We start from the raw sequence: 24,592 nt of genomic DNA on the forward strand, positions 1-24,592 counted from the left end.
GCACCTTATAGTGTGCTCTTCTGCACCTTATACTGTGCTTTTCTTCACCTTATATTGTGGTCTTCTACACCTTATACTCTGCTCTTCTGCACCTCATACTGTGCTCTTCTGTACCTTAAACCGTGCTCTCCTGCACCCCATGCTGTGCTCTTCTATACCTTATACTGTGCTCTTCTACACCTTATACTGTGCTCTTCTACACCTTATACTGTGCTCTTCTACACCTTATACTGTGCTTTTCTACACCTTATACTCTGCTCTTCTGCACCTCATACTGTGCTCTTCTGTACCTTAAACCGTGCTCTCCTGCACCTCATACTGTGCTCTTCTGCACCTTATACTGTGCTGTGCTTTTCTGCATTTTATACTGTGCTGTGCTCTTCTGAACCACACACTGTGCTCTTCTGCACCTTATCCAGCCGCTGCCATAGGTGATAACAATTGGTCAGTGGGGATGCTGGGCGTTGAATCCTCACCCTGTATACTGATGATCTATATTAAAGAAAGGCAATTATTATAAAAGTACTGAACAATCTATTTAAATACAGAAAAAGGCTGCGCGGCACTCCTATGTAGATGGGTGCACCAATAGGGCTCCACTCCACAATAATGTAAAAAATAAATTCGGCACTTCAAAAGTAGATGCAAAGAACATAGGATTATTTTATTAAGTACAGGTTCATCCACTGTATAGAAAAGAATTTGTTGCTTCGGCAGTTCACAGCCCTGGCTCTCACAGCGCCAAACATACTTTAAGGATAACAAAAATAAGATTTTAATCACTCATGAGTTGTCACATTGCCACTGGTCATTCATTAACCAGGAAAATGTACTGACTTCTGGGCTACAAACCCTACCTGATCCCTCCATCCGTTCCTGCTTGACAGCTCCAGCACTTTTCTGCTGTTTAAGACACAGTATAATGACTCTGATGTGGTTAAGTAAGAACAGAAAAGATATGCAGCTCCCCTACCACCTACTAGAGCATGGGCTAGATGGCTATATCTCAATCAAGATTTTTGGCTTTAAAACAAGACAAGAATCGCAGCTATAGCAGCAATCTAGTGTAAGCTAGCGTCTGGAGAAGCAACATTGTCCTGGATCAGGGAAGTGTCCGGGCTTCCAGACTGAAGACTCCCCACAAGTCTAAACTTTTGCTTTGGTCTACTGCTTATTATTTCCTAAAGAATTTCTATAAAAGTGAATAGAGCCATGCTTGTGTTGCCACCTTTCCATTCCCGGAGGCACAAAACAGGACACCATTCTCAAGATACATTTTGGGTTTCAGAGGTACAGCCATCTGACATTCATGGCACATTCTGTAGATAAGCCACAAATATCCGAGCTGGAAAACCCCTTTCCTTTATTATCCTGGTAGCATGAGCGACATTATACATATTATTGTAGTAATAACTGTAATAGTTTACATTGTAATCCCTTTCTGTGCATAAAAGAAGAGTATAAACAATCTCTGTAATATTTATTAGGAACGTCATTGTCGTGGTTACGTGTCTCATTTATTATTGTTACTCTTGCTATTATTTCATGAGCTGCGGTAAACACTGTCCATGTCACCCATGGAGAAGACAAGCTAAGGCCTGTTTCACACTTCCGTTTTTGACCATCAGTCAAAATCCGCCGCTTTGCAAAAAAAACGGATCCGCCATTTTTTTCCCCATTGATTTGCATTACCGGCGGATCTTGACGGATGGCCATCTGTTGGATCCGTTTTTTTGTGGATCCGCCAAATTTTTTGCATCCGCCGACATGCCCGGACGGACCATACAATGTTTTTTTTCCTGCAGGATCCGCATTTTATAGTGCACATGCCCGGAGGAATGATGTCAGCCGGAAATTTAACCCTGAAATCATTTCTGGCGGACACATAAAAAATCTCTCTCTCTCTCCTCCCCGGGCTGCGGTTCCTTTAAAATTCTTCATTCATCGGATCCGTAAAAAAAAACAGTCCGGTGGCATCCATTCACATCAGTTAGCAACGGATCCGCTTTCCGCCATTTTGGCGGATTTTAACTGACACAAAAAAACTGAAGTGTGAAACAGGCCTAATCGCTCACATAAATGGAGCTACACTCATTTGGAAGCTAGCTATTTATACTTTTCTGTTAGTAACCCTCATCAGACCCATTTGTCATGAATTAGCTGCTATTAAATAATGAATTCAAGACAAATTGTCCAACATGAAATCTTGGGGGAAGGTGATTCTTCTGTCTAGGCAGCAAACATTATGGCCATTTGAAGACCAAGCTCTGAGGGAATATTGTACCTTCACACATGACCAATCTTGCCTAGCTTTAGATGCATGATACATTTTTCAACTTTTTCAGCCATGTGACCAAAAAATGACTTAAAGGGGAAATTTGATGAAAACAGGTATCCATAGGATAAGTAATAAATTATTGATTGGAGTGATTCAGACTGCTGGGACCTGCACCGATTAGCTGAATGGGAAAGTGTTATCCCTGACGGGGCACTTCTATCTCCGTTAGAATGGAGTAGCAGTGTGCATGCCTGACCACTGTTCCATTCACTCCCTATGGGCCAGCCAGAAAAAAACAAGCATGGTGCAACCCCAAAGGGAATGCACAGAGCGGCGGTATAGCATACTACTCTAATAGGGATAAACGTGTGCTATTCTGCCCATCTGTGCGGGTCTAAGCAGTGGGACACCAATGAATCAATAATCTGTTACCTATCCTGTGGTTTTCACCAGACAACCCTGTTCATGGAGAAAACTAAGCACGAGCCTTTAAACATGTCAGCCTAGAGTTTTCATGATTAAGATATCTTGCGGCATCATGATATGTGTGCCAAGCTAGAAAATGCTAATGCTAATTTGAATACTGCTAACTTGAATATATGTACCCCATAGATATATGTTAAGTCCATCAATAGCTGTTTATGAAAATAACAATGTATCATCTGATCTCTCATTTGTAGCCATAGTTCCCAAGTTGCGCCTTTGTGGCTGAATATTAGCAGAGACCATATATGACAAATTTCATCTTGGGTCAATCCTGTTTTCTTAGAAGCGTCCCTCAACTATAAGTAGAGCACAGAATATCCTGCTATTGGGTACCTCATACAACCTATATTTAATTAGCTATCAATGTAACATACATACAGTGGCTTGTGAAAGTATTCCCCTTTGGCTTTTTGCCTATTTTGTTACATTACAACCTGTGTTTAAATATTTTTGTGATCCAATTTATGTGTGATGTATCAGCACTAAGTAGTCTAAGTTGGTGAAGTGAAGAAAAATATAGACATAAATTAAATGTATGGGATCAAATAAATAAAAATTCGCATGTGCATATGCATTCACCCCTTTTGTTATGAAGCCCCTAAAGAATTCTGGTGCAATCAATTAAGTTCATAAATCACATGGTTAGTGAAAGGAAGTCCACCTGTCTGCAATCCAAGTATCACATGGTCTATCAGTGTATACAGTACACACCTTTACTGCAAGGCCACAGAGGCTGCAACACCATTAATCAAGAGGCACCACTAACCAAACACCACCATGAAGACCAAGGAGACCTCCAAACAAGTCAGGAACAAAGTTGGTGAGAAGTATAAGTCAGGGTTGGGTTATAAAAAAAATCACAATCTCTGATGAACCCCAGAGCACCATCAAATCAATTATCATCAAATGGAAAGAACATGGTACACAACAAACCTGCCAAGAGAGGGCGGCCCACCAAAACTCTCAGCCTGGGCAAGGAGGGCATTAATCAGAGACACAGCACATAGACCATAAGTAACCCTGAAAGAGCTGCAGAGACTGAAGTATCTGTCTATATGACCTCAATAAGCCATATACTTCATAGAGGTAGCCTTTATGGAAGAGTAGGCAGAAAAATTCCTTTACTTACACACAAAAATTGGAATGTTCATTTTGAGTTTGCCAAAAGACATGTGGGAGACTCCCCAAATATATAGAGGAAGATGCTGTGGTCAGATGAGACCAAAATTTAACTTTTTGCCTAACAAGGTAAACGCAATGTCTGGTGCCAAACTAACACAGCTCATCACCCCAAGAACACCATACCCACAGTAAAACATGGTGGAGGCAGCATCATGCTGTGAGAATGTTTTTCAGCAGCATGGACAGGGAAAATACTCTAAATCGAAGGGAAAGATAAATGGTGCAAAATACAGGGATATTCTTGAGCAAAACCTGTTTCAGTCTGTCAGTGATTTGAGACTGGGATGGAGGTTTTGGAGTAGCTTAGTGTAAATGTTTTGGAGTGGCCTAGTCAAAGCCAGATCTTAATCCAATTGAGAATCTGTGGTCAGACTTGAAGATTTTTGCTCACCAGAGGAAACCATCTAACTTGAAGGAGCTGGAGCAGTTTTGCCATGCGGAATGGGAAAAAATCCCAGTGGCAAGATGTGGAAAGCTCATAGAGATTTAAGCGACTAGCAGCTGTAATTGCTACAAAAGGAGGCTCTACAAAGTACTGACTTTAGGGGGCTGAATGGTTATGCACACTGAAGTTTTCAGTAATTTTGTTCCATTTGTTGTCTGCTTCACAATAAAAAGAAAAACAAATGTTTATACAGTCATATGTAAAAGTTTGGGCACCCCTATTAATGTTAACCTTTTTTCTTTATAACAATTTTGGTTTTTGCAACAGGTATTTCAGTTTCATATATCTAATAACTGATGGACTCAGTTATATTTCTGGATTCAAATGAGGTTTATTGTACTAACAGAAAATGTGCAATCTGCATTTAAACAAAATTTGACTGGTGCAAAAGTATGGGCACCCTTATCATTTTCTTGATTTGAACACTCCTAACTACTTTTTACTGACTTCCTGAAGCACTAAATTGGTTTTGTAACCTCATTGAGCTTTGAACTTCATAGCCAGGTGTATCAAATCATGAGAAAAGGTATTTAAAGTGGCCACTTGCAAGTAGTTCTCCTATTTGATTCTCCTATGAAGAGTGGCATCATGGGCTCCTCAAAACAACTCTCAAATGATCTGAAAACAAAGATTATTCAACATAGCTTTTCAGGGGAAGGATACAAAAAGTTGTCTCAGAGATTTAACCTGTCAGTTTCCACTGTGAGGAACATAGTAAGGAAATGGAAGAACACAGGTACAGTTCTTGTTAAGCCCAGAAGTGGCAGGCCAAGAAAAATATCAGAAAGGCAGAGAAGAAGAATGCTGAGAACAGTCAAGGACAATCCACAGACCACCTCCAAAGACCTGCAGCATCATCTTGCTGCAGATGGTGTCACTGTGCATCGGTCAACAATACAGCGCACTTTGCACAAGGAGAAGCTGTATGGGAGAGTGATGAGAAAGAAGCCGTTTCTGCAAGCACGCAACAAACCGAGTCGCCTGAGGTATGCAAAAGCACATTTGGACAAGCCAGTTACATTTTGGAAGAAGGTCCTGTGAACTGATGAAACAAAGATTGAGTTGTTTGGTCATACAAAAAGGCGTTATGCATGCGCTGTATTGTTGACCGATGCACAGTGACACCATCTGCAGCAAGATGATGCTGCAGGTCTTTGGAGGTGGTCTGTGGATTGTCCTTGACTGTTCTCACCATTCTTCTTCTCTGCCTTTCTGATATTTTTCTTGGCCTGCCACTTCTGGGCTTAACAAGAACTGTACCTGTGTTCTTCCATTTCCTTACTATGTTCCTCACAGTGGAAACTGACAGGTTAAATCTCTGAGACAACTTTTTGTATCCTTCCCCTGAAAAGCTATGTTGAATAATCTTTGTTTTCAGATCATTTGAGAGTTGTTTTGAGGAGCCCATGATGCCACTCTTCATAGGAGAATCAAATAGGAGAACTACTTGCAAGTGGCCACCTTAAATACCTTTTTTCATGATTTGATACACCTGGCTATGAAGTTCAAAGCTCAATGAGGTTACCTAACCAATTTAGTGCTTCAGGAAGTCAGTAAAAAGTAGTTAGGAGTGTTCAAATCAAGAGAATGATAAGGGTGCCCATACTTTTGCACCGGTCAAATTTTGTTTAAATGCAGATTGCAAATTTTCTGTTAGTACAATAAACCTCATTTGAATCCAGAAATATAACTGAGTCCATCAGTTATTAGATATATGAAACTGAAATACCTGTTGCAAAAACCAAAATTGTTATAAAGAAAAAAGGTTAACATTAATAGGGGTGCCCAAACTTTTACATATGACTGTAGTTGTAGGCATGTTCTTTACATGAACTGATGCAAACCCTAAAAAAAAACAAAATAAACAGTGAAATTACAGGTTGTGAGGTAGCAAAACCCGAAAAATGCAAAGGGGGTAAATACTTTTGCAAGCCACTGTATATACAAGGTCCTCCTGAGCAAGAGACTTGGAAAATGGTTCTCCTCTCTGGTAAGTAGATGGGGGATTATATAATCCCCCAAGAAGGCATTTAAAATGGGTGTCCTTAAAGGGGTTATCCGGGATTTTGGATTTTTTATTTGCTATTAGGCTAAGAACTTACTGGAAAGTAACTGCTAACTACCTGCCTATTTTGCCCTGCAACAGTCTCTTCTGGCACAGAGCAGCGATTATCCCCCTTCCGGTTATGTTACATTTACAGTGCAGCTTCTACTCTTCTGCTCTGTCCTGTCAATGTGGTGTCACTGCCGACATCATACTATTTGACAGCCGGCTCCCTGCTACTTAACTGTCAGGAACTGGCTGTTAATCATCCTGATATCAGCAGTGACACACCATTGACAGAGCAGCCCAGAAGAAAAAGAGCTGATGTGTTGACACAAGGACAAAGAAGCAAGAGAATCACTGCTTGAACCGGTAAAATCATGGCAGGGCGGTTAGTTAGTATCTACCTATCAGTAAGTTCTTAGCCCCATTGAAAAAAAACATAAATGCTTTGCAGTAAAGATATTTATGTCTGTCTTGTATTTTCACTGTTCACATGACAGATTTGTGTTTGTCGAGTCATGGGAGCCCCCAGTAAAGCAGTAGAGATTTTGCTTTCTTTCCTTACTCTGACACGAAAAATTAAAGGGGTTATCCGGTCTAAAATGAAAAATCTGCAGTCACTGTGACAGCAGACTTGTGAATCCTCCCAACGCATACTGTCCACTGCGAGGAATCACCATTGTTTTGCCTGGAAAATTTGTCAGGTATGCAATATGCATACTCCTGGGAAGAACCCATCGAGTGGGCGTGACCTCACTCTATACACTTGTACTGTATATTAATATATATATGCACTGTATATATGTTTATGTGTATATACAGGGATTGGACAAAATAATGGAAACACCTAACGTTTTGGCATCATAATCTTCGAACATGTTATAAACATGCAAACCGTGACATATGGTAAAGTTTTGTAGTTGATTATTTGTGTTATGTGATAAGTGTATGTAAATTAACTGTTTGTTTTTCAGAATTGTAAGAACATTGATGAGAACCTGATACTAATGGCAGACCTCTCGGATTTTCAAAGAGGCCAAATTGATGATGCTTGTATTGCAGGCGCTAGTGTAACAGAAAGAGCCCGAATGCTTGGCGTGTCAAGAGGTACTGTCTCCAAAGTAATGACTGCGTTTGAAAGAGTAGGAAAAACATCTGCAGCAAAGCATAGGTCCGGCCGAAAGTCAAAGTTGACTGAGAGAGACCGTCGGACTCTAAAGCGAATTGTGAGAGAGGATCGCAAGACCACGGCTCCGAAAATCACTGCTGAGCTCAATGCACACCTACAGAACCCAGTTTCCACGAAAAATGTTCGTCGGGAGCTGCACAAATCTGGATTCCACGGAACAGCTGCAATTCGAAAACCGCTGCTCTCAATGACAAATGTTTCCAAGCATTTAGAGTGGTGTAGAAACCTACAGAATTGGCCCCTCGAGCAGTGGAAACATGTGATATTCTCAGACGAATTATCGTTTACCCTATTTCCGACCTCCGGCCGATTGTACGTTTGGAGACAGCCGAAAGAAGCATTCCATCCAGAGTGCCTTTTCCCAACCGTAAAACATGGCGTAGGTTCTGTGATGATCTGGGGTGCTATTTCATGGAGATCTGCCGGGCCAATGAGATCCCTTCATGGAAGAATTAACAGCCGTGATTATTTAGGCATTTTGGGCCACCAAGTGCATCCTATGGTTCAAGCACTGTTCCCGGAGGGGAACGCCATCTTTCAGGATGATAATGCACCAATTCATACAGCTAGAATCATTAAAGCATGGCAAGAGGAACATTGTTATGAAGTTGAGCATCTCATCTGGCCCCCACAATCCCCAGACCTCAACATTATTGAGCATTTATGGCCGATTTTAGAGATTCAAGTTAGATGTCGATTTCCGCTGCCATCGTCGATCAAAGAACTGGAGGGTGTTTTAACTGAAGAATGGGCTACAATTCCTTTGGAAACAATTCACACCTTGTATGAATCCATACCTCAGATAATTGAGGCTGTAATCGCCGCAAAAGGTGGACCTACATCATATTAAACTAACTTTTGTTGATGTTTCCAGGTGTTTTCATTATTTTGTCCAACCCCTGTATATACGGCATATATATGTATATACAGTATATGTACAGTTGTGCTCAAAAGTTTACATACCTCAGCAGAAGTTTTGCTTTCTAGGCCTTTTTTCATAGAATATGAATGATAACACAAAAACTTTTTCTCCACTCATGGTTAGTGGTTGGGTGAAGCCATTTATTGTCAAACTACAGTGTTTTCTCTTTTTAAATCATAATGACAACCCAAAACATCCAAATGACCCTGCTCAAAAGTTCACATACCCCATTTCTTAATACCATGTATTGCCCTCTCTAACATCAATGACAGCTTGAAGTCTTTTGTGATAGTTGTGGATGAGGTTCTTTATTTTCTCAGATGGTAAAGCTGCCCACTGTCCTTGTCAAAACGCCTCCAGTTCCTGTAAATTCCTGGGCTGTCTAGCATGAACTGCGTGCTTGAGATCTCCCCAGAGTGGCTCAATGATATTGAGGTCAGGAGACTGAGATGGCCACTCCAGAACCTTCACTTTGTTCTGCTGTAGCCAATGATAGGTCAACTTGGCCTTGTGTTTTCGATCGTTGTCATGTTGGAACGTCCAAGTACATCCCATGAGCAGCAGTATTTTCTGATAACATGCTGCATTCATATTTCCTTCAACTTTGACCAAGTTTTCTGTGCCTTTGTAGCTCACACATCCCCAAAACATCAGCGATCCACCTCCTTGCTTTACAGTAGTAATAGTGTTCCTTTCATCATAGGCCTTGTTGACCTCTCTCCAATGTAATGTTTATGGTTGTGGCCAAAAAGTTCAATTTTGGTCTCATCAGTCCAAATTTCCTTGTTCCAGATGTTTTGAGGCTCGTCTCTGTGCTGTTTTGAGCATTGTAGGTGAGATACTTTGTGGCATTTGCACAGTAATGGCTTTCCTCTGGCGACTGAACCATGCAGCCCATTTTTCTTCAAGTGCCTCCTTATTGTGCATCTTGAAACAGCCACAATGATAGTATTCAGAGTCCAGTATTTCAGCTGATGTTATTTGTGGGTTTTTCTTTGCATCCTGAACAGTTTTCCTGGCAGTTGTGTGGATGAAATTTTTGTTGGTATACCTGACCATGGTTTTGTTTTTACAAAGCCCCTGATTTTCCATTTGTTAATCACAGTTTGAACGCTGATGACTGGCACTATCAATTCCTTGGATATCTTTTTGTATCCCTTTCCTGTTTTATACAGTTCAACTACCTTTTCCCGTAGATCAGTTGACAATTCTTTTGCTTTCCCCATGACTCACAATCCAGAAACGTCAGTATGGGCAGCGCGGTGGCTCAGTGGATAGCATTGCAGCGCTGGGGTCCTGGGTTCAAATCCCACCAAGGACAACATCTGCAAGGAGTTTGTATGTTCTCCCCGTGTTTGCGTGGGTTTCCTCCGGGTTCTCCGGTTTCCTCCCACATTCCAAAGACATACTGATAGGGAATTTAGATTGTGAGCCCCATCGGGGACAGCAATGATAATTTGTGCAAACTGCGGAATATGTAAGCGCTATATAAAAATAAAGATTATTATTATTATTATTATTATAGTGACTAGATGAACGATGCAAGAGTCTGTCTGGATCCCAGAAACTTTTATGCACACACACACTGATTACAAGCAACCAGGACACAGGTGAGGATCTTATCTTTAGTAATCATTCAAACCCATTTGTGCCAACTTCTGTGCATGTTATTAGGCCAAAATTACCAGGGTAAGTAAACTTTTGATCAGGGTTGTTTGGATGTTTTGGGTTGACATTATGATTTAAAACGAGAAAACAAAGCAGCTTGACAATAATTGGCTTCACCAAATCACTAACCATGAGTGGAGAAAAAAGTTTTGGTTTCACCATTCATAATCTCTGAAAAAGACGAAGAAAGCAAAAATTCTGCTGGGGTATGTAAAATTTGAGCACAACTGTATGTATATCAATGTTTGTATGTTAATGAGAACAAGGAGAAAAAATATCTGGGCAGAATTTTTACTGTTCTTTATAAGTTCCATGCTGTGATAAAAAAAAAAATCCATTTACAGAGCGCTTGTTCCTTTCAGAGTTTTAATGAAAGCATTATTTCATTTTTGGAGGTAGATTATTTTAGACTTTTTTGATTAACGATTTTTGGACAAGGAAATGCTCCTGCAAACAGCAAATGATAAAAATCACAGAAAACTATATTCATTCACTCATGTAATCAAATATGACGGCCTATTTAAATGTGATATATTTACTATGTGTCATGTATTCCTACTACATTTACAACCCTGAGTACATAGTGATACCAGAATGAAATGAATAGCTTCTGGTCCTAGCTGGCCCGCAGCCAAAAGCAACAAATAAATCTTTTTTTACCGCCAATATAATTTCTATTCTACCAAAAAATTATATAAACCGCATAATAAAGAGCTAACGATTCTTAGACAAAATATGCTAAATGATCAGGTTTGCAAGACCAACAGCAAAGGAGGAAATAGGCCAAGAGCTGTAAAATGTTCCTATATTCCTGCTTAGGTACAAAGTACATGTCTTAATAAAGCGCCGAACAACTGATTGTCCTTTGCTTCAACTGCACAGAAGCTTCGGTAACCGGCCTGAAAGTGTGGAGACGGCCTCTGGGATTTGCTGCCTAGCGTTCACAATACAAGCATTATTCACACAGGTCTGCTAGCTAATATCTTAATGGTCTTGTGTCTTGACCTTGAGGAAGTTGTATTTTCTGTCACATCTCCAAAAAGCGCAGCCCGATCCAATTATGAAAAGCATATTTTGTGATTTCAAATAAAATCAAGATTTTTTTGTAAGGAAAACTACTTAAAGCAGGGGTGGGGAAACTTTTTTCTGCCAAGGGCCTTTTGGATATTTATACCATCCTTCGGGGGCCGTACAAACTCCGCCCACAAAGTACATCCTGACTCTGGCTCTGGTGTCAGGACATAATCTTTCATTGCATGCACTTCAGTGTTCTGTAGTGAATACTGTGGGTGTGTGCTAACAGAGCAAGAAGAAATTAATGAGCTGATGGCAATCAAAATACAGCTCCCTGCCAAAGCACTGCAGTCCCTGAGAATCTGCCCGGGGGCCGGATAAAAGGTCATCGAGGGCCGTAAATGGCCCTGGGACCTGAGTTTCCCCACCCCTGACTTAAAGCATTATGTATAAGTCCCTTTCCTATGTGTGATTAAGGTTCTAAGTCTAAAATTACAGTTGCTCCTAAGGGAAAAATAAAAAGTCTACGAGACCTTATATTGCATGTTGGGATGTGGAATCTCATTTTTTCCTTGTCCTGTACGGAGAAGCCATTAGCTACTAAAAAGCCCAAAGCCTTTAGCTGCTATACACCAGTGTCATCCGGTCCTATAGTCTGGAATCTGAGCATTGTCTGAGGGACACAGCATGGATCCTATTCTCCAAACTAGCTAGTTACAATTCAGATGTGACCATTAGTGATGAATGAACGTGTTCGGATACCGTGTTATCGGGAGTATGCTCTGGTGCTAACCAAGTGTCTTTGGGGTGCTCGAATGTTATGCTCAAGTCCCCACTTGGATGTCTTGGTGCTGTTCAACAGCCGCAACATATGCAGGGATTGCCTAACAAACAGGCAATACATGCATGTGCTGTGGCTGTCGAACAGCCGTGAGACATGCAGTCGGGGGGACTTGAACATAATATTCGAGCACCCCAAAGACACTTGGCTAGCACCTGAGCATACTCCCGATAACACCATGTCCGAGCACGTTCGCTCATCACTGTTGACCATTAATGTTCATACTGATTTGTATTCACAACATCAAAAAATGCCATCATGTCAATTCTTTCCCTTTCCCATGCACACACAATTCTGGAGTCCAGGTCCAAAAATGTTCCCTTAGGCGAGGTTCACATCTGCATATGGAGGAGCTGTGGAGGGATGTGGACTTTTTCAGTGAAGCTCCGCCCACTGCTGCACCTCCTCCGGTCAGCTCCACCTACATCCGCATACTTCTGCATGCGGCCTGCGTACCCTATCTTTAACATTGGGTATGCAGGTCATGCGGATGTATGTGAATGCCTCCGCATGCGCCGTTTTGACGATGCGGCGACCGCATAAAATTCCAACATGATGCGTTTGATGCAGGTCGCCGTATCATTAAAACGACGCATGCGGAGGCATCCGCATACATCCGCACAACCTGCATACCCAATGTTAAAGATAGGGTTCGCAGGCCGCATGCAGAAGTATGCGGACATAGGTGGAGCTGACTGGAGGAGGTGCGGCAGTGGGCGGGGCTTCACGGAGGAAGTCCTCAGATGTCCGCAGCTCACCCATCCGCAAATGTGAAGCCGGCCTTATCTCCAATGCTAAATTTACAGATCAGGAAAAAAAACAATTTAACTCTTCAGCCCTAAAGAATAGAAAGGAAAAGTTTAAACTTTTTTTTTTGCTACTATTCTGTACACATGCAAAACCTGTCTAGCCTGGATATCGGAGACTTGTGATTCAATTATCACATTAGTGTTTGATTGCTTCAGCAAAATAATTGATGTTTTCAATTTACCATAAGACAGAGAAGAAATTGAAGATATTTTTTTTTCTTTGCTAACATTTTGCCTTCTACTATCTCAATTACATTATTGGAGCTCTTTGATTAGCATGAATTGTATAGATCAATGCATCTGCACTATTAAAGGGAATCTGTTACCAGGTTTTTGCCACCTAATCTGAGCACTGCATAATGTAGAAACAGAGTCCATGATTCTAGTGATGTGTCACAAACTGGACTTTTTGCTGTAGTTTTGCTAAAATTACTGCATTATTAGCTGGAGATTATCACTAGAGGACTAGTAAACCTGCTACTGTTTAGCCCTCCATATTTATGAGCTCTACATAAACCCCGCCCCCACCACTGATTACACTGTAGATGGGCAGAAAGCGGCCAATCAGTACTGTGGGCGGGATTTCACAGAACTCTACAGTCAGATAACTGCTAGATCTTCAACAGATAAAACAGTCATTTTATCAAAATGATAGCAAACAGCCTAATAAGTGACACATCATCGGAATCAGGGTCTCGGCCCCTACATTATGCTGCTCTCAGATGGAGTAGTAAAAACCTGGTGACAGAATCCCTTTAAGAACATATAAAAGATAAATTTTGTCATAAACTGTTTCATCTACCTTCTTGCAAAAAATGAGTACACCCTAGGTGATACATTGAAATCAAGATACCCTGCTAATTTTTGCACAAGTATAATAAAACCACAACTCTTACGTACTATAGCTTAGCTCCCATTTACTTCAATGGAAGATGAGCTTCAGCAGTCATGAATGGCCACTACACTGTGTACAGAGCAGATCCCAACAGTTCTGATATTAATAACCTATGCTAAAGAGAGGTCATCGATATCTAATTTAATCTAAATATCTGAACGGCCCCTTTAATGATTTACTTCAAATGGTACATTTGTATATTGTTGTAGTACCATAGGAAATAATGTATTTAAAAGAAAATTAATTATATATTGTGATTGAAAGTGTTAAACATCATCTATAGAACACCTTAAAAATGAAACAAAAGATAAAAATTTTAAATGACAACACTCTAAACTGTTATTATTTCTTAGTACAGTGTTGCCTTCCAGAACCTAGAAACTTACAGGAGGGCCACGGGGTCCTATAACAGACATGCCCGGTTCTCCTGGAGCTCCCTGCAGAGAGACAGCAGACAGAAAGAATAAGGGTGAGACAACACAGAGGAGCAGTCAAGTAAGACAAAGAGGACAGACAAGGTTGGAGTCTAAATGACTGCACAAAGTGAAAAGCTTCTTGCATAGTTTGAAAAGAATGGAAGAAATATTAGAATAGAAACAAAATAACAAAGCAAAGATATTAGAATTTTCCATTAATGTTTCCTATACATTCAATATCAACCTGTCATGTAATTTTCAATTAGTAAAACCTTTATCAAGACATTTCATCACTTTCAAAGGGGGTTCCTTACAAACATTTATGATTTATCTACGGCAGTGTTCCCCAACTCCAGTCCTCAAGTCAACAGATCAGGTTTTAAGGATTTCCTTAGTATCGCCCAGGTGGTAGAATTATTGCCTGTGCAGGTGAGCAGATCTCACCTGTACAATTTTAAGGGAAATCCTGAAAACATGACCTGTTAGTGGCTTTTGAGGACTGGAGTTGGGGAACACTGATCTACGGGAAAGGAGATACATGTATTATCACAGGGGCATCTGACAGTTGGGATCCCCATGGATCCTGAGAACAGTCCAAATTCTCAGTGAATTGAACTGCAATGAGCATGTAAGGCTGGGTTCACATTATGTTTAGGCAGTCCGTTAGATGGACTGCGTTACACCGCGGTAAAACGCGGTGTAACGCAGTCTGTTAACGCTGCCATTCAGCTCCATTGTCGGGCGCATTGCGATGCATGCCGTAAAAAGCGGCACGCGTTCGCGATGTGCCATCATTCACTGACGGCGCCTCGGATGCGGGCTGCAGTGTCTGAGGCTCCATCACCGCTAGCGCAGATGAATCATCTGCACTAGCGGGTATAGCATAACGCAATCGCGTTATGCTATACCGTTTACGCAGCACTTCAACGCTATGCGTTGAACGGGCTGCTTAACGTAATGTGAACCTAGCCTAAAGGTACTGTCACACTTAGCGATGTACCAGCGATCCCGACCAGCGATATGACGCGGTCAGGATCGCTGGTGCATCGCTAAGTGGTCGCTAGTGAGCTGCCACACAGGCAGATCTCACCAGCGACATCGCTGGGGACGGGGGTCGCTACTTACCTGTCACACCAGGCGATCCTGCGTCTTCCCGCCCGGCTCCACGCGTCGCTCGTCGTCACAGCAGGAAGCGCCGCAGGAAGCTGACCACCAGAAACAGTCCAGGACGTTCTCGCGCGATCAGCAATAACCAGCGGGGAAGCGGGTTGTAGGTAAGTATCACACACAGCGATATCGCTAGCAATATCGCTATAACGTCACAAGTTATAGCGATATTGCTAGCGATATCGCTTAGTGTGACAGTACCTTAAGACTAACTCTTCATTCACTATCTACTGGACTGACAGCTGACAAATACATCCCCCACATGGCGAATGAAACGGGGCTTGCACGTGTACACAGCTGCTCCATTCACACAGGAGACTCTGATTGGTGGGGGGGCCTGTTTGTTAGACCCCCAGCAATCATACACTTATCACCTGTCCTGTGGATAGATCATAAATGATGTTTATGGGAAAATCTCTTTAACTGTAAGTTTGCAAATCTTTTCTATCCTTGGAGGAGATTAGGGTCTTTCCACATTGCTTTTTTCCAGTGTCTGTTTGACATATGTACCAGAAAACTCCCGATGCCAAAATGCATCCATATGATTCTAATCACCCAACGGATGCAAAAGCAGTGTTCACTTTGCATCTGTCAGACAGTTAGATGTAATATTTGGGGGGTTTTAAGAATGTTGGGTTTTATACAATATTTAATTAGCCTAAAGTAATAAGTAAAATATTTGCATAATTAGAGATTTCCATGTATTATTTCCAATTTTACGGATGTGGTCTATTTACAAGTCTGAGAGATCGGCTAGTAAAGCTAAAATCCCTTAGCATTGCTGCTCCCGCCTATGAGTAGACTGCTGCCCGTATTTAGTCTATAGAGCATGATAGATATTTTCATTTAGTTAACAAATAGGAATCTGCCCCAAAGTTGCAACGCTTTACTAGACTATTCATATATCTGTCTGTCATTATATTGGCTGATGATGGTCAATTTCTTGGAGCAGCTTGACTTTGAGTATTAGATCCTTTTAACGGCGTTCTTCTGGCAAGACTTTACTTTCATGCTAACAATGAGCCTTATCATGTGCTGCAGCATTTATCTGCACACCTATGGAAGAAGGCCCAGAAGGTTTGGAGAGCATCTCATGAAATGTCTGTATGATTGGGTGACAGTGCAAAACTAGCAGAGAAAGCAGATTCTTTTATAGACCCCGTGGCAACATGTGCACAATACAAACTATCACAGTCAATCAGAACATCTGACGGTATTTCCATGGGATGTAAGCTAATGCTTGCTCAATGGCAGTCAATGACAAGGGTCACATCTGTAATCTCTCATACATTTTCATTCTGGCACTAAGAAGCCTGAAAACAGAGCTATCTGTATAGGAAGCAAAGCATTCCGTGGATGGACAGGGGGACGACATCATCAGGATGTGGTTTCACAGATTTATTGTCTAAGATAAACCATACTGCTTTTGATTTACGTGTAAGCAATAACAACTCATGTCAGTTTCTCGTGGCTTAGGCTGATTATATGTGGATCTGAAATACACCCAAGGCACAAGCTTATTTGGCTTTAGAATAAGCCAGTTTATCTTCTATGCAATTTTCATTTACATTACTTATTACACAGATCACTACTTTCCTTTAGATCTAGGTTTAAACTACACATAAGTCGAATGTCTGTGTTTTCTTATCTTGTACTGATACTGGGCTCTGTATAATTACATTTTTATGAACAGGCTGTTCCCTATAGGGTCCTCCTTGGTGCAGGAAGCATGCACTTGCCATCAAAAGATGCCCATGTTCGTCGCAGGCTACACTTCCCATCATGCATAGCTGACCTCTATTATTGACTCCAGGCTGTTCTTCACCCACTGCATTCCCTTGGCTTTAGGCAGGAAAGTTGTTTCAAACATTTTGGAAAACTAACCACAGATCTTCTGTGGATGTAGGATTGTGTAAGTCCTTTTTTCCATTCTTATAATCTCACAGACTTTTTTTATAATTCTTTATTTAAAGACTCACAACGAAACCAGGTTAACATAATAATTGAAACCAGACAAGTAGACGAATACAAGCAATACAACTTAACTCCCAACCAAGACAATCATCTACGAGTCCTTAGCATCCGAGGACCTGGTAGTAGAGGTCAATTCGGAGGGTCTTTCATTTTTTAGCTTTTAACAAACAGTATAGTAAAGAAAAGACAGAGCAGAGGAAGAAGGAGAGCAGTTGAAGCGAAAAAAGAGAGTGGGGGAAATAAGTAACGGAGCCAAGAGAGGCAAAAAAAAGGGAGGGAAGGAAAAAACGAGGGGGTAAAGGAAGAAGTATAATCTCACAGACTTGATGATGTTGAGATCAGGTCTCTGTGGGGGACATAATCACTCCCAGGACTTTTTGTTCTTTCTTACATCAAAGAGAGTTCTCAAAAGACATTATCTGTATGTTTGGGGTCATTGTCCTGCTGTAGAATAAATATGAAGCCATTCAGATGTGTCTCTGATGGTATTACATGATGGATAAGTACTGCATATACTCGTGTATAAAATCAGTTTTTCAGCACATTTATTTGTGCTGAAAACGACCTCCCCCTCGGCTTATACACGAATCATTGTCCCAGAAAGAGGAAGGGGGAGCGGCGGAGCAGCGGGTGACAGGAGGCAGAAGCCGGCGGCTGCTGCTCTAACTGTGCCCGCTGCTAAAGAGAAATGAATATTCACTGCGCTGGTACTGAATAATCACTTCTCTGTAATAGCACACAGTTACAGCCACAGCTGCCGGCATCCAGCACACATCCTATTTACCTTCCTGCCCACCCTCGCTGCATCTCGTTCATTCTGGCTTCCAGCAGCTCTTCTTGCCAAGCGATCACGTGGCTCATTAAGGTAATGAATATTAACGCCTCTCCACTCCCACAAGAATAAGATGCAGGGAGGGCACACAGGCAAGGTAAGTAGGATGTGTTATTTTTATAGGAACCATGCATACAAGGATAGGGGATAAGATGCCATTCATACAAGGACAGGGATAGGGGAGCCATGAATTCCAGGAGAGGGATGAAGGGAGAATGCATACCCAGCTTATACTCAAGACAATAAGTTTACCCAGTTTTTTGTGGCAAAATTAGGTGCCTCTGCTTATACTCAAGTCGAGTTATACTCCAGTATATATGGTACTTGCATGAATTTATAAGACACCTAGAAGTGGGCAACATTGAAGACCATAGGCTCAGTGGGCAGCCAAGGAAACTTACTACAGCATATGAAAGATTGAAATCAGAAGATGTCCAGAAGTGCCATCAGCTCAGAACTGGCAGCAACCAGTTGGACACAGCTACACCCATCTACTGTTCAGAGAATTGATCTTCATGGAAGAATGTAGTCCAAAACTTTCCACTTGAAAACATGCTCAAGTAATTCAACTATGCATGAAAATATAAAAACCTGGGAGCAGAAAACTAACAGCAGGTGTTCTGGACTGAGGAGTCAAAATTTGATATATTTGGCTATAACAGAAGGCAGTTTGTCATCAAAGGGCTAGAGCGCGATACAACAAATGAGTGTCTGGCTTAAAGCGGCGGGGGATGTCGCGAAACGTGCGTCGGAGGCCCCACTGTTGGACTCCCTCCTCTTCCCCTCCTCGGTGAGTTGTCCTCTGGTCTTTCTACACGGTCTTCTGATCCTAACCAGCACTGGTTTTATCTCTCTGACTCTTACTGTGAGTGGGCATTGGCAGGGATGTTTTTGGCTATTGCTACCTAGATTGTTTATTCTAGATTTGCTGGGCAGGTATCTCGATCTAAGACATACGGTTTACGGTATATATCCACCGGGTTTTCCATCTGGGGGGGTGTGAGGTTGGGTCATGGGACATATTGTCCATACTGTTTATGAGCACATCTGCTGCTATCCATTTTTGTATTATTGTTACTAATTTAATATTAATAAAAATTTGCATTTTTCTATATGGGATTTATTGCGTGCTCTTGTGTTTCTCCTTTCATTAACAAATGAGTGTCTGTAGGTAATAATGAGGCATGACAGAGGATACTTGCAAGTTCGGGGCTGCATTTCAACAAATGGAGTTGAGGATTGGTTAGGATTACTGGTGTCCTCAATGCTGAGAAATATAGGCAGACAATTATTTATCAGGCAATACCATCAGGGTGGTGTCCGATTGGCTCCAAATTAATTCTGCAGTAGGACATCAATCCTAAACATGCAGCCAATATCATTAGGAAATATTTTCAATGTAAAGAAGAAAAACTTTTGTAAGTGGTGATATGACCCATACAGAGCACTGATCTCAACATCATGGAATCTGTGTAGGATTACAAGAAGAGACAGAAGAATTTTTACAAGCCTACATCTACAGAAGATCTGTGGTTACTTCTCCAAGATGTTTGGAAAAATCTCCCAGCTGAGTTCCTTCAGAAACTGTGTGCAAGTAAAGTGTACAGAGAAAAATTGATGCTGATTTGAAGGCAAAGGGTGGTCAAATCAACTACTCATTTCATGTAAATTTCTCTTTTGTTCATGGACTTTGCTTTTGGTTAATTTATAAAACTAAACTATTAACACTTCTATTTCTTAAAGCATTTTCCACACCTTCCTAAAACTTTTGCAAAGTGATGCAGATATTGAGGACTTTTAACTTCGTACTGCATACTATTAACTAGAACCCCTTTAAGGTTTCCGTCATACAGTTTTTTTTTCAGCATGTTGCATGAAAAAAACATTTAAATACTTTAGGATTTCTTAAATATAACATGCTTTTAATTATTTTTTGTGTGCTGCTCAATTGCTATTGCATTTGAAAAAAGATTGTATATTCTCCACCTATTTGTGCAGGGTACCTTCTGGTACTCAAGTTATCTCTCATTCACCAAAAACATGCTGATAAGCTAATTATCTATTAGATTAGCTCTATTGTTTATTTCCAAGATAGAGATATTAGATTGTGAGGGCCCCATCACACATAGCGACTCACCAGCGATCCCGACAACGATATCAGCGTGTCAGGATCGCTGGTGAGTCGCTACATGATCGCTGGTGAGCTGCCAAACAGGCAGGCGTCGCGTGTACTTTAGTTACCAGCGCGCTGATGCAGGGAGATGGTAACTAAGGTACACATTGGGTTTCTAAGGGGCATGCGTCACTTAGAAACCCGATGTGTACCTTGGTTACCAGCTCCCTGCATCAGCTCGCTGGTAACTAAGGTACACATCGAGTTTCTAGGCACAGCGCGCCCCCTTAGGAACCCGATGTGTACCTTAGTTACCAGCTCCTGCACGCTGGTCTCCCGCCTGTCACATGCAGCGATGCGTGCTGACGAGCGGGAGACCAGCGACCCCAAAAATGTCCAGGGCTTTCGATCAGCGATACCGGCAGGGGGGCGGTCGCTGATTGCTGTCACACACAGCGATCTCGCTGGTGAGATCGCTGTTGCGTCACAAAACTAGTGACTCAGCAGCGATCTCGCTAGTGAGATCGCTATGTGTGACGGGGCCCTGAGCCCCACTGTTGACAGAGGCAATTGTAAGTGATAATCTCTATATTGCCCTGTAGGACATTATATATATATATATGCAAAGGAAAATATAAGCAATATTTTACAACTTTGTACAATTTCATAAATATTCGATTTGAGTTTTGAAAGAGTTTAAGTCTTTTGATAGTATCAGAAGTCACTTGAAAGAGCTGGTGTTGACCAATCACTTTACACTAGATCTGGGATTCACATGTCCATGGCCAGGTCAGTATTCTTTGACTGCTGGACTGGAGATCTGCAAACCTCATTATCTCTTGGCATTTCCTGCTCTTCCTTTGATTAACTGTGCAATGATGATATTTGGCCAGCCCAGCTAATCAGAAGAGTTGGGAATGCCAAGAGGTAAGGAGAAATGCAGGCCTCTCATCCAGCAGTCACAGAATACTGACCTCTCTGATGGACTGGAATCCTGTGAATACCTTCTCCAATCCCTACTGAGCACTATTTCTTTTTTTGATTGGGTATTTTATTAGTAGTCTGGGTTTGTAATTGATTCCTAAACACATTTTATATTAAAATACAGTACGTCAAACTTTTTCACCTCTCTTCTTCTTCTTCACCTCATATTCTGCTTGAATGACACAAGATATAGCTTGTCTTGCCAGCTATATTCCCTCAAATAGGTCAATCTATTTTAATGCAGCAATTATTTTTTCTGTCAAATAGAAAAATTAAATGATAGGCCTAGTTGTTCTCCAAGTGATGATGTGACTTTAGACAGAGCCATATCTGGTTGTGGGAAAATGTAGCTGTAAAACGACTTTCAGCCAAGACATTTCGTTGAAAACCAAAAAACATTTACATGTTTGTAGACTGTTTTCCATTTCCTAAATGTGTCAACACGTGTTAGTATTCAGTAAGACTCATCAATGCCAGTAAAAGAGTGGCCTGGGATAGGTTGCTTTGTCCAAAATAACTTCTCTTTCCAGGAAGTCAGAATGATGCAATTGGGTGAGATACAATACCCTAAGTGGTGAGAGAGTTGTATAATACTATCATTTTTCAATGTACCATGAAATGAAAATAGAAATATGGTCATGGATGTGTAGTCAGTCGTCAATTACCACCATCATTGTGAGTGGGGGGTTTTGTGTTTTTTTGTGTGCAATTTTCAAATGTTTTCTTAAAAACATTAAGCAAGTAATAAAACACTAGTGCGTTTTTTTTAGGCAAAAACTCTTACAAAACACTGAAAAACATGCCCAGTAGTGATGAGCGAGTATACTTGTTGCTCGTGTTTCTCCAAGCATGCTCGGTTGGTCTCCGAGTATTTTGGCGTGCTCTGAGATTTAGTTTTCGTTGTCTCAGCTGCATGATTTGTGGCTGCTAGACACCTTGAATACATGTATAGAATGCCTGTTTGTCAGGGAATGCCCACATGTATTCAGCTTGTCCAGCAGCTGTAAGTCATGCAGCTGAGACAACGAAAACTAAATCTCAGAGCACGCCAAAATACTCGGAGACTACTCGCCATCACTAATGCCCAGTCATCTTCCAGGCATTTTTTCAGATTCTCATCAGCTTTTATGCAAAATATGGCTGTATAACTCATTGTTGTCAACAGTTTTCGTACAATACGTGCTTGGGTTTTTCAGCTTAGCTATGAGAAAGGCATACATTTAGGCAGTTTTCACAAAGGGCTGAACATTCTTTTTTGAGGTCCAGTAATAAGGTGTCTCCATTTTAAAAGAGCCGCCATACCCAAACACATGGCCTCTGTGGTAAAGATTTCTGGTCAGTATAAAGTTTTCATCACTTCTGTGGGTGTTTATGAGGCTGTAATTTCAACAAAGGCGAAGATTTGGCCATGTGGTCGCTAGCGCCAAGTTGGTGTGTTGGTACCAAGCATTAAGTGTTGTAATTAATCCTAAATGGCTGGGTACTTAGCATGGGAGTTATTACGTGAGGCAGAGTCTTTTATCTACAGACATGGAAGTAGAGAAGCAGAAACTCAAAAGAGGAGTCATTTGGTTGTTTTTGCTTCACGTAAACACTTTCCAGATGGCTAAACATGTGGTTAGAGGGTATTTTGTGGAAAGGCAGAGCTGACTCACCTTCTCTCCAGGATGACCCTTTAATCCCTGTATCATTTACATCAGACACAGCCCCATGTAGGATCGTAAAGGTTAAAAGAAGTAGAAAGAAAAGATAGGTGAGCTTCATAGAGACAGAGCCAATGTTGGCATGCATCATGTACATTAAACTGCTGCATATTAGTAGACTCTTGTGTGGCACAAGCCTTGCCAAGGACATACAACACAGAAATCTGTGATACAGATGTGACCCCCAAGTCACTGGACTTCTGGCATGACGTCTTGTGACCTATTCCTTGCATTCATTACATAAAAAACGGAAAGGAACAAGACTGGTCTGTTCTTTGTGAAAAAAAAAAAACTGTTTATCAACTTAAACTAATGTAATGCAGGTGACGGGATTAGCTGTACTAAGAGCACTAATTAGCTCCAATTAACGAAGACTTGACAGGCCTGCAGCTATCGCCAAATCTGCATGAGCCTGACCTTACGCTGGCAATAACACGGTGACAAATTCTACAGAACAACAGGACTTAATGGATTTGTACAGTTCCTTGCTTTAAGTCTACCTACTATCAAGGCTTAAATAAAGTTTTTCAGAGAACCATGGCTGTATACCTTACATTTAGCATGAACATTTTTTGGCAATACCAAAAGTAAAGTTTTCAAAAACCTCCGTGCTAATTTAAAAGTTGAGAAAATACATATTACACAGATGATTAATTAGGTTTCCTAAACAACTTTAGGCCAGTCTCAGACACCAGGTTTTTTTTCATATGTGAAAAGTGGTCTGTGATTTTTTTTTGCTTTGCCGAACCCAATTTTGATCAGTATGTCAGTTTTTACAATCATTGTTGCATCTATTTTTCTTTTGTGAAAAATAACAATATTCTTAGCATCTTCTGATAATTAAAGAAAAATACAGACAGCACATGGATGACATTTGTGCCTCCGTTTATTTATTTTGCAGGCAATTGGTCCCCAAAATAATGGGACTTGTTAAAAGGCACATTCATTGCAATGGGTCCGTGAATTTCACCTACAATCATTGTCAATGTGACCAGTGAATTTTGCCTATAATCAGTGTCAATGTGATCAGTGAATTTTGCATATATCATTGTCAATGTAATCACCATGTAGCACACAAAATAATGCAACCATAACATGCGTACAGCACTGCAGAGAAAATTGCATGCGTTGGCGTGCTACACATTATCTATTACTATCACAATTCATTTCATGCAAATTTTTACACAAAGCCACACAATACAGCAGAAATGTAAAATGTAAAAGTATGGAGAATCAACTTTTACAGTTGAAGAACTGGATAGTATAAAGTAGACGTTTAATAGACTTTAGATGATAAGTTGGACATGGATGTAACAATTTCTATTTCTGCAATGAGATTTCTCATAAGAAAAAAAGTGTTGGAAATAAATAGATATCAAACTTAAAGGGAATCTGTCACCTGTTTTTTTGCATATAAGCTGTCGGCACCGCCATCAGGGGATTATCTACAACATTCTGTAATGCTGTAGATAAGCCCCCGATGTAACCTGAAAGATAAGAAAAACGAGATAAGCCCCCGTCACACATAGCGATCTCGCTAGCGAGATCACTGCTGAGTCACAAGTTTTGTGACGCAACAGCGATCTCACCAGCAAGATCGCCCTGTGTGACACTGACCAGCAACCGA

The 24,592-nt window shown here is 41.1% G+C and overlaps 1 protein-coding gene across 1 annotated transcript in view; it reads right to left on the minus strand.

Annotated features, from left to right (window-relative positions):
• Window positions 1–24,592, minus strand: part of COL13A1 (collagen type XIII alpha 1 chain) — a 397,057-nt gene that overhangs the window by 186,771 nt on the left and 185,694 nt on the right. Inside the window, exon 6 of the mRNA XM_073560029.1 lies at window positions 14,163–14,213. Within this exon, the coding sequence (XP_073416130.1) occupies window positions 14,163–14,213 (51 nt within the window). The remainder of the gene's footprint in view (window positions 1–14,162; window positions 14,214–24,592) is intronic.

This window comes from Dendrobates tinctorius, unplaced genomic scaffold (assembly GCF_039654945.1).
Source record: "Dendrobates tinctorius isolate UK_male_01 unplaced genomic scaffold, ASM3965494v1 ptg000292l, whole genome shotgun sequence".
NCBI classification, from domain to species: domain Eukaryota; kingdom Metazoa; phylum Chordata; class Amphibia; order Anura; family Dendrobatidae; genus Dendrobates; species Dendrobates tinctorius.